Below are 14,990 nucleotides of genomic sequence, written 5' to 3'. Positions count from 1 at the left end.
GGAGACCCTACAGGTTTTCTTTGCTTCTTCTTCAGCTGGGCCATTTCTCAGCTTCAGCTTATCTATCTTCTACAGGCACTGTCTCTATCCTAACTAAATAAATGGCAAGTGTCCTTCTTAGGAATGTCAGGGGATGGAAAGGATCTTCAGTGACCCCTTGAAGTTTAAGGGATCAGCTCCTTTCAGCAGCAGCTATTGTTTGCTTCTTTCTCTAGCTGATACACTCAAATATTCAGCAATCTTCTCTCTTCTTCTGGGTAAGGGAAATGGAGGCAAGGTTTTTCCATAGGTTGGGATCTAGAGCTCCAGGTCCTTGCTCTTCACTTAGCAGAGTTCAGAGGGCAAAGACCCTTTCTTTTTAGCAGTTTCTCCCACAATCCTCTTCTCTCACTCCAACTGTCACTCCCCCTCTCAGCACATTCCAAATGAGGTTGCTCAATCTCAGTGGGCAGAAATGCAAAAGCTTGATTCTCAGTTTTCCTTTCCACAATCTCTATACATAAGAAAACATACAGAAATTCATATACTTACACTCAGTGCAAAGATAGATAGATAGATAGATAGATGAAATGCTTTTTGAAACATTTAGGATAGATGAGTGGCGAAATAAATAGGTAAGTAGAGGAAGTTGCTAATTAGGGAGTAAATATTGCATTGTTAGAAAATTCACCTGTTGGAAGAAATAGCAAAGCAACCTATAATATGTTATTGGGTTTGGTGAGTTTATATTACTTTTCTAAATATAGTTTCTAATCCATTTTTTCTTTTAATAGGAGTCATACGAAGATGGTCCTTACGTGATAGCTTCAAATAAGAATGCTGATAGTAGCATGCTTTCATTGGATGGATTAGATAATGAAATCAAAGGTCTTTATTTGTTTGTTTTTAATCAATTTTTCACTATGAGAAAGTATATTAAGTTGCTAAAATAGACTAATTTTTATAACCAAAGATGATTCAGTTTTGAAATGTTAATTTTTATTCTGGATACTTGGGTTCAATTATTGTTTTATGTAAAAATAATTCTTTTTAATAGTAGTCATATAACTGAATTTATTTTTCATTCTTTAGAGAGTAGTAAAGTTGTTAAGAGTAATATTAAATACTATTCAACATTTTTGATAATCTAAGGAATCAACATATAGTTAATATATTTTGGTTTTGCTTAAAAACTTAAAATAATTATAACAGTTTCTTTTACACTTAATTTTTAGGCTTTTAAAAATATTCTAATCTCTCCCTAAATAGTTTTGTTTTCTTTAAGATTTCTTAATTAACATGATTTTTTATTTTTTAAACCCTTACCTTCCGTCTTGGAGTCAGTACTGTGTATTGGCTCCAAGGCAGAAGAGTGGTAAGGACTAGGCAGTGGGGGTCAAGTGACTTGCCCAGGGTCACAGCTGGGAAGTGTTTGAGGCCAGATTTGAACCTAGGACCTCCCATCTCTAGGCCTGGCTCTCAATTCACTGAGCTACCCAGCTGCTCCTAACATGATTTTTTGAAACATATTGCATGAAATAAGAGTTAATTGTTAGTTTTGTTCACCAAAACTGGGATTTTTTGAGCATAAGTCTTGATATTATCTTCAGATTTTATACATTTAATACATTTAGTACAAATTTGAGAATTATAGCTTTCTTACTAGATAGTACTTTATTTTATATAATGTTAATAAAAGAAAACTCTTGTTTTCTAAATAGATGGTTTACCAAATAACTTCAAAGCTCACCCACTTCAATTGGACCAATCCAGTGACCCTGCCGGCAACTTTGATGGAACTGATCACATAAAATCTGCTGTGTCATTACATGAAACCAAAAAAATGAACACAGGAACACTTCATGGTGCATGTTTAACCCTCACTGATCATGATCGGATCAGACAGTTCATACAAGAATTCACATTTCGGGGTCTTTTGCCACACATAGAGAAAACAATTCGACAACTGAATGATCAGGTAAAATTTCAGTGAATTGTAAATAATGAAAATAGGATGTTCCAAGTCACTTTCTGCCAAAGAGGCAGTATTATATAATGGAATGAAGTCTATAGTTAGGAGACCTGTGTTCTAAATCTGATTCCATCACTGAACAGCTATGTGAACATACTTAAGCCACTTAAACTTTTAAAATTTCACTTTCCTCTGTACAGTTTAAAGAGTGATTGCCATAAACTGTGACCGCGAAAATATGGTTTCAAGACTTTGAATTGTCAAAAACAGAAAGATAATTTTTAGTGTCTTGGTTTTATATTAAAAATAAAGTGATCACCATGGGAAAAATTCCCAAATATGAAATACCTAAGTCAGCTGGGTTTTTATGGAGATTTTAATTAATGCAAATAAGGAATTAAGGAAAGGGAGAGAGAGAGTAAGAGGAAATAATGGGAAAGGGGCCTAGGCAGATGGCCTAGGCCTGAGCTTTAAGAGAGACCAGTCAGTCTTTAATCCACTCATAAGATTTGTCCCAAGCAAGATTCTAGTGTTCAGAGAGACCCAGCTACTCCAACTAGTCCAAGCTCCAACTCAGCTACCAAGGCTGCACTACTTTTTACCTTCTATCTTAGAATCAGTATTGTTGGGGGGGTAGCTGGGTGGCTCAGTGGATTGAGAGCCAGGTATAGAGACAGGAAGTCCTAGGTTCAAATCTGGCCTCAGATACTTCCCAGCTGTGTGATGCTAGACAAGTCACTTGACCCCCAATTCCTAGCTCTTACCACTCTTTGACCTTGGAACCAATACACAGTATTGAGTCTAAGATGGAAGGTAAGGGTTAAAAAAAAAAAGGAATCAGTATTATTTAGAAGAGCAATAAGGGCTAGACAGTGGGGATTAAGTAACTTGACTTAAAGCATTTTTAAGCTTTAAACTTCAATATTGGCAAAGGAGTCTTTCCACATACAGACAGTTCTTGTCTTTCATAAATTCATATTATGCAAATTTGACCTTAAGAATTCAGACAGAAATCCTTATGCCTGTTAACTTTACTGTATAATACTGTGTATACTTTATCATTAACTTTACCTTTTATTTCATAATTCTGTTTATTATCATTGTATATTATTTAATGTTTACATTTGAGTACATGCTATGATGTTTAAAGATATAATTTTGCATAATACACCTTTTTGTAGTTAGTTCATACCTTTTTGTGTTTAAAATGGGTAGATCTACTTTAAATACTAGGTTTACATTTTGGGGCTTAAAATCTAAAAATAGACAGGGGGTTACAATTTAATCTTCACACTAAAGGAAGAGCTAAGTACCTTCATTGTTACAATCAGGGGAGAGCTAAATCCAATCTTCACTATACAAACACACACACACACATATATGAATGATTCTTTTTTCTTAATCATTACCTTCTGTTTCAGTGTAATTTTTTTTAAACCCTTACCTTCCGTCTTGGAGTCAATACTGTGTATTGGCTCCAAGGCAGAAGAGTGGTAAGGGCTAGGCAATGGGGGTCAAGTGACTTGTCCAGGCTCACACAGCTAGGAAGTGTCTGAGGCCAGATTTGAACCTAGGACCTCCCATCTCTAGGCCTGGCTCTCAATCTACTGAGCTACCCAGCTGCCCCCTTCAGTGTAATTTCTAAGATAGAAGTCTGACAAGAGCTAAGTAGTTGAGGTTAAGTTAACTTTCCCAGGGTCACATAGCTAGGACGTATATGAGGCCACATTTGCACCCAGTTCTTCCTGACTCCTGGCCTGGATATCTGTCCACTGTGTTACTTTGTTGACCCCCTGGGCACCATATTTTAAGAAAGATATGACATGCTTATTGCATAAAGGGAGAGGGGATGGTATTGTACATGGTGAAATAAAAACCAATAGAAGTTGATAAAGATTTGGGTTTTGTGGTAAAGATCCAGATTTGGGCTTAATGTTGGCAAATTTACATGGGAAAGGTAACCCATGGAAGTAGTTTGTCTCTCCCAGGATTAGAAGCCTTTAAACAAAGCTTGAATGAATACTAATCAGGAATGTTATAAACAGGATATGTCAGGTTAGCCTCTGAACTCTGAAGGGTCAGTTTTAGGCCAAAGATTTTGTTACTGTATGAAGTATTTGAAGCATTAAACTTGTACCTGTGATTTCATTAGATTAGTAAACTTCTGGTGTGGAAACTACACAGGTGTAGATCAGCAATTTATTTATAATATGTAGTCTTAGAGAGTTGTGTGGGGCTTAAAGAAGTTAAACATATACACATAGCTAATGTGTGTCAAAGGCAAAATTTGAATCCCTGTCTTTCTGACTCCAATTTGTCCTCTTTATTCCCTATGGACTATGACTAACTATTAAGTTATAAGACAACTTTTAATACTGAGCTGCATAGATTATTTGGCCTGCTTAATTCCAAATGAATGTCATAGATGACAACTGACTGATGAACTAACGAGTGCCTCCACTATTTCAGTTTTTCACCACCTTTTTACCAGCTACTGAATTGGACTTCACTAATGTTCTCCTCTCCCTGGTTGGTCTAGAACTGTAATCAATTCAGTTCTTCCACTTAGAGTATATCCTTCCACTTCCCTATAATTCTGTGTCCTGTCCCTGTAATTTTCCAAACCAAAATATCCCTCCCCCCCCATCCCAATCTGCATTGTCTCCTCTTTTAGAATATAAATTCTGTGAGGGCATGGATTGGCTTTGTTTTCATATTTGTTTCTCTAGCTCTTAGCACAGTTCTCTGTATATAGCAAGTGTTTAATAATTTTTTTTTGTTATATTCATTCACCTATATATAGAATGAACATGAGATGATTTTGAGACGAAAGAAAGAAGCTGGGGGGTATCAGAAAAGACTTCATTTAGTACATGGCACTTAAGCTGAATTTTGAAAGATATCAAGAAAGTCTAGATAGTTTAGGAAGAAGAGCATTTCAGGCATGGAAGACAACCTATGCAAAATACAATTATAGAAGATAAAGTGTTGTGTATGAATAATAACAAGTGACTGTTATAGTTGGACTTTAAAGTAGGTGGACAGGAATAATGTCTTAAGATACCTAGAAAGGTAGAGAGAGGCCAGATTGTAATGAGTTTTAAATGACAGAGGAGTTGATATTCGATTCTAGAGGTTATTATCACTCTGGAATTTATTAGGGGAAAGATATGTTTATAGGACCTGGTCAGACTTGTGCTTCAGGCATATCACCTTGGTAGCTATGAGGAGGAAGAATTAAAGGGGAGAGACTTAACCCAGAGACTTGACTCCAGTTAGGTATCTATTGTAGTAGTTCAGATGAAAGATGATGAGAGCCAGAGCTATGGTACTACCTGTGTGGGTAAAGAGAAAAAGGAATATGTAGGAGAGAGGCTGTGGAGATAGAAACAGTAAAATTTGACAATTGGATTGCAAATCTCAGGAACTGGAAAAATAGTGATGTGTTTGGGAAGATTAGAAAGTGAGTTTGAGAGGAAAGTTAAGGAGTGCATTTTTGGACATGTGTTTCAAGTGTCTATAAGATATACATTCAAAAATGTCCAGAAGTATATATTGATGTGAGATTGAAGCTCAGAAGGCAGAGAGAATTTAATGGGTCTGAGAGCTGTCTTTATAGAGATGATAATTGATTGGGGAATGTGCACAGTTTACCTAAATTTTAACAGTCATTTGACATGAGGGATTGATTGAAATAACTGAGAATTTTTAGCCTTTTTTGTCTTTTAGAAGAGAAGACTTAGTGGAGTAACCAAACTGCAAGTATTTGAAGCATTATTAATATGAAATTTGGAACAGATTTGTTCCTAGGAGGATTGGATGAAAGATACATAGAGAGAGATTCAAGTTTGAGATTCAGAAATACTTACTAATATTTAGAGCTTTTCAGAGTAAAATGGGATATCTTTGAGAGGCTATGGATTTTTCTTCTTTGGAGGCCTTCAAACAAAAGCTTGTTGACTACTTTTAAACATGTTGTAGAGTTGATTATATTTAATGTACTAGTTAGCTTTCGGGTCTCTTTCTAATTCTAGAAATAAGATTTTATAGCACATTAGTGACATTCTTATTAATTTTTTCCTTAAGAGTTACATAATTCTTCATATTTTCCCTACAAATGCCATACTATTGGTTGAATTTGAATGTACAATTATATAGAATCTGAATGTACAATTATAAAAGGTTTCATTTTTTAGATTTACGCACATATTTAAATTTTCCTTTCTAGCTGATATCAAGAAAAGGTTTGAGTCGATCATTATTTTCTGCAACTAAAAAATGGTTCAGTGGCAGTAAAGTCCCAGAAAAGAGCATCAATGAGCTAAAGAATACATCTGGGTTGCTGTGAGTAAAATTTCAAACTCTTATTGAATGACTTTGTATAATGTTTGTTTGAAGTCTTATATATTGTCTTAAATATGTATGTTAAAAGCTATTCCGGAATTTTGGTGGATAGATTTAAAATATTTCATTTAACAGAAGCAATATGTGTATTCATATTTATGGTATATTTTGGAAAACTTTCAAGTATGTTAATAACTAACGATATCTAGCTGGCCGTGTGATCTTAGTAAGCTGCTTGCTATATGTTCAAATATGTACTCCCCACAAAATACGACTTTTTAAAAATATTTTTTCATAATTCATATTATTTTTCTGTCTGTATGGTGTGTGTGTGTGTGTTTATGTGTAATTTCATTCTAAAAAGATCTTGTTACAGAGTTAAGCAGTAAACATTAAGTACCCATTGTGTGCGAGGCACTGGACTAAGCACTGGGGATACAAAAAGAGGTAAAAGACAGTTGTTTTCATCAAGCAGCTCATAATATAATTGAGTGGAGGGACAGGGCCTCAATTGAGAATCAGCATTTTTGCCCAGATCACCCAGCATATCTCTTCCACAACAATCTAGAAATTTGTGCCAGATTAAATTCTGGGAAGAAACCATCATAGGTGAGCCATTTCTCAAGCCTAGGGCTACTTAGGAAGGCAGACATAGAGAATTATAGACACTGGAGTGGGAGCTGACCAGGAGTGTAGGATATTGCTAGCAGAGATGGAACCTATAGTATTCCAGCCCAGGGAACTGAGTTAGAGCACCAGAACAAGAAATAGCAGGACAGAAAAGAGAACCCTGAACTAGTGCTAAGATCAAGAACAAATGACATCTGGCATCTATGCCACCCTTTCACCAAATCTGGGTCACAGATCTAGGGTGCAAAGGAACAACTTTGACCACATGTGGGGTCTTAGCTATGTCCTAGCACAAAATGAATTTCAGAAATTTAACAATGTGTTCCTGAGCCCAGGAGCAGAGCTGCAAATCAGTTCTAATCTTCATCCCAACTCATAAATCTGCTCCAGAATAATCAGGATAGGAGAGGAAGAACAAAGGGGAACTAGCAGTTCAGTTGCTATGAATATACAGAACCTCCCAGCTGTCCAACTGAGTGAATCTAGCAACAATATATTGGAACTCAATGGTTCACAAAGCAACAGTAGTAAATCTGGGTCAGGAATTTTTAGAACTCAGACCAGGAAACTGTATAGATTTCTCCCTAAATCACATCACTTTTGAAACATTGAACACTTGAAGACTCCACTTCCCCAGGTCAATTTGTAAAAATATCACAAGCTTTGGTTAGATATCTGCCTCAAAAGTGAGCAGAGTCCAACATGAGTATAAAGTTCAAAATCAAGAAATAGTTTGGAAGAATGAGCAAACAAAAATAGCACCTGATTCTAAAAGAGCTACTGTAGTGACAGGGAAGCAAACAGAAGAAGGGAGTTTTGTTAAAATATCTACAAGGAAAGTTTCAAAAAAAAAAAGCAAGATTATAAAGGGTTAAGAGAATAAGAGGAAAGAAAGTGGAGGCACTTATTATAGATAGCCTTTTCAAGGAGTTTAGCCAGAAAAGGTAGAAGTGACATTGGATGACTGTAAGGGATAGAAGGTTCAAGTAAGGGTTTTTCAGGATTGGAGAACTATGGGCATGTTAGAAGGCAGTGAGGAATGTGTAGACAGAGATTGAAAATAATTTGATAGAGTGTGGATGATTGGTTGTAGTCTATTAGAGCAGGTAGAATGGAATGGGATCACTTAAGCAGGTAAGGAGGAGTTATCTTTGATAAGGAGTAAAGCCACTTCTTCATGTAAAATAAGGGTAAAGGAGAAAATAGTGGCAAAAGGTATTGCAAGGAGGTGAAGAAGGGAGGAAGATGAATCTTAAGGCAAATGACTTCAATTTTTCTGTAAAATATGGAGCAGAGAGCTCAGCTGAGATGGTGGGGTAGAGGGGAAGCCATGAGAGGCTTGAGGAGGAATATGGGAGAGTTTCTTGTAGAGTATGCTAGTGAGTTGATAAAGGAGGTATTTATTATTGGATTGCTTAACAACATTGAGGTAATAGTTGGGGTTGTAACATAAATTTATAGCTTACCCAGCTAGAACAGTTGTGTGATTTTCTTTAACTCTTCTGGTAATTCTTGTTTGGATTTTTTTTTTAATCTGAATTTTCACCAATATGTGTATAGGAGCTAAGCAGAGAATCACAAGAATGACCCAAGACTAAGGTTTGGGCAGAGTGTAATTGTCAATATGATAAAAGAGGGAGAGACGCAATAGGGCCGTGCATAGTTGAAATGTCATGAAGGAGTTTAAATAGGAAAAGAATAGAGAATGGCAAGTACAAGAGAGGTGACCTGGAAGAGAACTAAAGATTGGATGGATTAGAGGTGATGATATGGACAAGAGTAGGTTCTGGTTAAGGAGGGCAGAGGGGGAAGGAGAAAATCAATAGATTAGGTTTTTTAAAGGATTTTGGAATTCTTGAACATGAAAGTAGGATGCTTGTGGGTGGATATGATCATCTTTATATGTAGTTGAAATTGGTTGTAGGAATATGTCATGAGAAGTGAGTAGGTTGAGGAATTTAAATGGTCAGGGTGTTTTGAGGGAAGGTTCAGTGTGCATTTTGAAGTTCCCAAGTGTGGCCATGAGTTGAGCAGAAGAGAAAAATTGTGAGCCAGTTACTGAACTCATTGAAAAAGGAAGGGGGATGTCCTAGAGGTCTGTAGACAAAGGCTGTCAGGATTTTAATTAGGTGGTATTTCATGAACTTCAAAAAAGGAGAAGTTTCTGGGTAATGAAGGGAGAAGAAACCATAAATAGCAGTGGGGAGTCTTCTGCCTTGATCACTATGCCATAATGAATGAATGACAGTGTATATACTAGAAAGGGTGGTTAAGGAAATTGTATTATGGGAGGGAAGTCAGGTTTCAGTGATAACTAGAAGACAGAAGGAGTGAGAGAGGAAATAGTTCAGGATGGAAATAAAGAATCATGGTGAGGGAAGATGAATGAGGTTTGGATGATAATTTACAGAAGTCATTGGGACAACTAGTGTGAGAACCATTGTTATTAAGTAGAAGCTGATACTCTTCTCAGAAGGAACTGGAAGTTGAGCTGGATACAAGTACAGCATGAGATGAAAGATACATAATCAAATATGTTTTATTCTTGTTAACAATCTTTATTGGATCAGAACCATGACTTTTCATAGTCAGAGAGTACAACCTCTTAAGAAAATCTTTTAGAAAAGGTACCTATAAGCACTAGAATGCTATGATTATGATGATTATAAAGTATTATAAAATTTCCTAAATGATTCCTAATTTTAAGACTTTGAAATTGTTTGAAATTTTTATGCTTACTATGAATTTTTTTGTGTATATGAAAATGAAGTAATTTTCAATTTTTTCAATTGAATTTGTTAATATAAAAATATAATCCCTTCTGGCTTTTCTCTGCAGTGTTTAAGATTATATAGTACTTGAGTCTTCCTGAATTAAGCCAAGACTCCCAGATGCTCATAATTTGGCCACAGAGAAAAGATTCATGCTGTGGAGGAATTCTCAATGTGGGGCTATACTCTAATTAAATATGGAAGCAACCTTCTGTTTCTAACAGTCTTGGAGAAATGAGACTATCTCCTTGGTGGTGGGTGCCTTGTGACAGGAAGCATATTAATGATATGAGTGACTTTATAAACATTTTGTGATGGTTTATATTTTGGAGGAGAGAACATAAATGGTAAATATTTTTTCTTCATATATATTTGCAGATATCCACCAGAAGCACCAGAACTTCAAATCAGGAAAATGGCTGACTTGTGTTTTTTAGTGCAGCATTATGACTTGGCATACAGTTGCTACCATACTGCAAAGAAGGATTTTCTGAATGATCAAGCAATGCTCTATGCAGCTGGTGCCCTGGTTGGTATTGAGCAGTGATAAAATTTATGATTTCTAAATCATTGAATTAAAAGCTTTGAGCTGTGAAGTATAACAAAGTACTTGAGTGGCAGCCAAAGAACATTCCTTGTGTGTATTCAGTAATATATAAGTATTAGTTAAATATCTTCTTTAATTTTTGTACTTGGTCCAGGCATGGTGGAGCATGCCTTTAGTTCCTGCTACTGGAGATGTTTAAGATGGTAGATCACTTGAACTCTCTGGTTCTGAGCTTCAATAGGACTAAAGCTGATTAGACATTACTCTTAAATTTAGCACCAGGGATAAAAGGGAGGGAGGATAAAAGGATAAGAGGACTGGAATGCCCAAGGCAGAGTAAGCCAAGCTAAGTTGGAAATAGCAGGTCAAAGTTTTCATGTTGGATCAAGTCACAGGATTGGGTCTGTGAGTTCCTGCTATACTTCTAGCATGGTTGAGATTAACAATATGGAAATGTGTTTTGCGTGATAATACATGGATAACCCAGACCAAATTGCTTACCATCTCTAGTAGGCAGAGGGAAGGGAAGGAGAGAGACATTTTGGAACTTATAACTTCAGAAAATATATATGAATAATTGTTAATACATGAAATTGGGAAAGTAAAATATCTTTTAAAAAAAGAATCATTCAGGGGCCTAGAGTGTTTTATATATATATTTTAACTTTTGCACTAAACAAAGAAATTTTAAAGAAGTAGAGATTTGTGTAAATACATAGGTATACATCTATGCACCATGTTTAAAGTTTCTGATTTAGGAAATTATATGGGTATTCTGAAATAGCACAAACCATATTTTTTTCCTTTAGGAAATGGCAGCAGTGTCAGCTTTTCTTCAGCCTGGAGCACCTAGGCCTTACCCTGCTCATTACATGGATACAGCAATTCAGACATACAGGGATATATGCAAGTAGGTTACTTTCTAATGTCTTCTCTCCATTTGCAGATAAAGATCTCTTTTGTAATGTTCCTGGATTTTAAAATGAAATATCTAATTGCTTTTTCATACCTGGAATGCTTGAGATAGTTACCTAAATCAGGTAATAGAAGTGAAAGCTAAGCTAGTTGAGGCCAACTCACCGCTTTTGGTTTTTAAATGAAATTTCATGGTATAGAATTTGTTCACCAAGAAAATTATGCTATTTTAAACAACTTATAACATTATAATCATATGGATGCTAAAATTAGGGATTAATCAGAGTTTCATGAAAATAAATCTTTTCCCTATTCTCCATTAAAACTCCTACTTTCAGGTCATTTCAAAATACAGTTGATACTAAGGATACAGTTGTTTAGAATTAGTTAATGAAAGCAGTGAAAATTTTATAATTTTAAAATCTTGGAATTCTTTCATGGTACTCTTACAAAGTTGATGATGTAATGGAAATAAAAGAAAAATCCTTTCTGCTATTTTCGTGTAAAATAATGTCATCTTGTAATTTACTTTTAAAAATAGGTCACATTTTATTACAATGAGTCAGACCATTAACACAAATTGTTCCATAGATAATAGTGAAGTTGTTTCTTGATATTGTGTTGTCATCAAATTACATTTTCTGTATTGTGGGGCAGGGTAGCATAGTGGATAGAGGGCTAGCTTTAGCACCCAAAAGACTTCTCACATACTAGCTGTGTTCCCCATGGCAATTCATTTTACCATCTTAGTACTTACTCTAGGCAATTTTTGAGGACTGCAAGTTTCAGAGAAGTTACCAATTTTCATTGGTAAAGACAAGTTTCCTTACCTGGGTGTTCCTTATGCCAGTGAAATTATAGGTTCAGTCCCTTTCTAATATTTTTTTTAAGTCAATTTAGAACATTATTCCTTGGTTATAAGAATCATATTCTTTCCCTCCCTCCCCACCTCCCACCCTTCCCATAGCCAGTGCATAATTCCACTAGGTATTACATGTGTCCTTGATCAGAACCTATTTCCATGTTGTTGATATTTGCACTAGGATGTTCGTTTAGTCTATATCCCCAATCATATCCCCTTGACCCATGTAATCAAGCAGTTGTTTTTCTTCTGTGTTCCTACTCCCACAGTTTTTCCTCTGAAGGTGGATAGTGTTCTTTCTCATACATCCCTCTGGAGTTGTTCAGGATCACTGCATTGCCACTAATGGAGAAGTCCATTACATTCGATTGTACCACAGTGTACCAGTCTTTGTGTACAATGTTCTCCTGGTTCTGCTCCTTTTGCTCTGCATCACTTCTTGGAGGTCGTTCCAGTCTCCATGGAATTCCTCCACTTTATTATTCCTTTGAGCACAATAGTATTCCATCACCAACATATACCACAATTTGTTCAGCCATTCCCCAATGGAAGGGCATCCCCTCATTTTCCAATTTTTTGCCACCACAAAGAGCACAGCTATGAATATTCTTGTATGTACAAGCCTTTTTCTTTATTATCTCTTTGGGGTACAAATCCAGCAGTGGTATGACTGGATCAAAGGCAGACAGTCTTTTAGAGAGCCCCAAATGGTTAAATTAATTCACAACTCCACCAGCAATGCATTAGTGTCCCAACTTTGCCACATCCTCTCCAGCATTCATTACTTTCCATTGCTGTTATGTTAGCTAATTTGCTAGGTGTGAGGTGATACTTCAGAGTTGTTTTGATTTGCATCTCTCTGATCCTTTTTAATATTTTCTGTATCAAATAATCCAGTATTATGTATGCTCTAATTGTAATTAATAGGAGTTCCACAAAACTTGATCATACACTGGTAACATAAGCAATCCTCACTTGCAAATTCACTGTGAGTTAGTTAAGGAATATTTTTGCCTTTTTCTCCAACTTCAAAATCCTAACCATGTTTTCCAGGATAAAACCCTTCAAACTTCTTTTAAATGCTCAATCAAAATCAAATGTACACTTCTTAAATGAAAAGAAAGAAAAGTGATTGAACACAGATGATACTACCCCCTGTATTCACAGCAATTTTCATTTCCTAATTAATTAATAACTTAGTTGTTTGGATTACCAGCCTTAGGCATATTGAAAATACGATTTCTACCAATACACTATCACCACAAAATCTCTTTTCCAGCAAAACATTTATTCTTCTAATGACAGTTCTTTTTAACATAGTTTTACTTATATATAAGGAAGGCATTAAAATGTCTTTGTTTGAAAGCTAGAATTTTAAATTTGGTTAAATTTATTATACTGATTTGCTAACTATCCTTACATTTTTTCAAGATATTCTTGTAATATTTTAAATTTCCTTTTCAGGAATATGGTGTTAGCAGAAAGATGTGTATTGCTCAGTGCTGAAATTTTAAAAAGCCAAAGCAAATATTCAGAGGCTGCTGCTCTTCTGATACGGTTGACCAGTGAGGTATTGACCCTTTAACTTCTACTACCTTAACTATATCTGACTAATTTTTTAAAAAAAATGTTTTTATGATGGAAATTTGGTTTGGTTCATTTCATGCAAACATAATGAAATATTTTATAACAAATTAAGTGATATTTATCTCAAAGAAATTACTCATTCTTTAAGGAAATGTAACTCATTATTACTTTAGCCACTGACAAATTAAGAAGATTTAATTTACAATGATTGGATCTATATGAAGCCTTTCAGGAATTATACCTAATTATCTTTGATGCTTTGGACTGGTGAATCTCATGAATGTGGGTGCTTTCTGCACTGCTGTAGATCACACCTATTCATTGAGTGATTCTTCTCCATGTCTGGCATTTAGGATATGTGAGAGAATATTGTATAATCATATTGCTAAATTAGGATAGGGACACTGCAAAGAGTTTTAAATGACAGAGCAGTTTGCATTTCATCTTAGAGGCAGTAGATAGCCCCTGAAATTTGAGCAGGGGAGAAACACGGTCAGGCCCATACCTAAGGAATGTCAATTTAGCAGCTATATGAAGGGTTGATTGAAGAGATGTGGATTTAAGAAAACCAGTTAGGCTATTTTGGCAAGAGGTGGTGAGGGTCAGAAGGGTATTTTTCAGAGTGGAGTGAAAGGGATAGATTGTGGTTTAAAATAAGAATAAATAGAGTGAAAAGGAAAGGAAGATGATCCTTTATTGTGAATCTACATGATGAAAGAATGGTAGTTTCTTTGATAGAAATAAGGAAGCTCGACAAAGGTCTGAGTTTAGGTTCTTACCTAGAGTTAGTTTTTGAGTCAACAGATATAGTCTGGATATATTGTTTTAGACTACCTGTTTGTTATCTTTACAAAGGGAAAAGTTATGTATACAGAGAATATTTCATGGACAAGTGTAATTTTAATTAGTAACATTGCTTTGGGACAAAGATGTGTAAAGGATATGTGATTTTGGGTGCAGGATGTCAACATAGGGAACCTCTGATGTGGTGGTAGTCTAGCAACTGTGATTCTAACTCATCTGTTAACTTAGTAGATAAGTCTGAGGGAGTTGATTAAAGCACATAGATATTATGACTTGTCCAGTTACCAAGTTATTAAATGTCAGAGGCAGTACTTCAGTATAAATCTTCTTGAATTAAAGATCTGCATTCTATCCATTTTGCCATGCTGCCTTAGTAGAACAAAAATATAACTAATGTATTTGTGGAGAATATTATGATTTTTGGTGTTTACTGTATTATTGAGTCTTGTGATATAAGGCTATTAGGTATGTTTTAGTCTTCCAGTTAGTATATAACTGCCCTTTCTTAGTATTTTCTTTTAGAGAACCTTAAAAAAGTTGCTTGAGACAGTTAATTGCAGAAAAATAATGTGAAAAAAT

The 14,990-nt window shown here is 35.4% G+C and overlaps 1 protein-coding gene across 3 annotated transcripts in view; it reads left to right on the top strand.

Moving 5' to 3' along the window:
• The window catches only part of TRAPPC8 (trafficking protein particle complex subunit 8), a 148,706-nt gene that overhangs the window by 35,973 nt on the left and 97,743 nt on the right, over window positions 1-14,990 (top strand). For all 3 annotated transcript variants that reach the window (XM_056823846.1, XM_056823845.1, XM_056823847.1), the window contains 6 exons: window positions 774-867; window positions 1,701-1,957; window positions 6,180-6,295; window positions 10,075-10,225; window positions 11,053-11,153; window positions 13,485-13,590. In XM_056823846.1, the coding sequence (XP_056679824.1) occupies window positions 774-867; window positions 1,701-1,957; window positions 6,180-6,295; window positions 10,075-10,225; window positions 11,053-11,153; window positions 13,485-13,590 (825 nt within the window). The remainder of the gene's footprint in view (window positions 1-773; window positions 868-1,700; window positions 1,958-6,179; window positions 6,296-10,074; window positions 10,226-11,052; window positions 11,154-13,484; window positions 13,591-14,990) is intronic.

This window comes from Monodelphis domestica, chromosome 3 (assembly GCF_027887165.1).
Source record: "Monodelphis domestica isolate mMonDom1 chromosome 3, mMonDom1.pri, whole genome shotgun sequence".
Taxonomy (NCBI): Eukaryota; Metazoa; Chordata; class Mammalia; order Didelphimorphia; family Didelphidae; genus Monodelphis; species Monodelphis domestica.
Note: the sequence above shows the minus strand (reverse complement) of the source record. Positions and strands in the feature narration are given on the sequence as shown.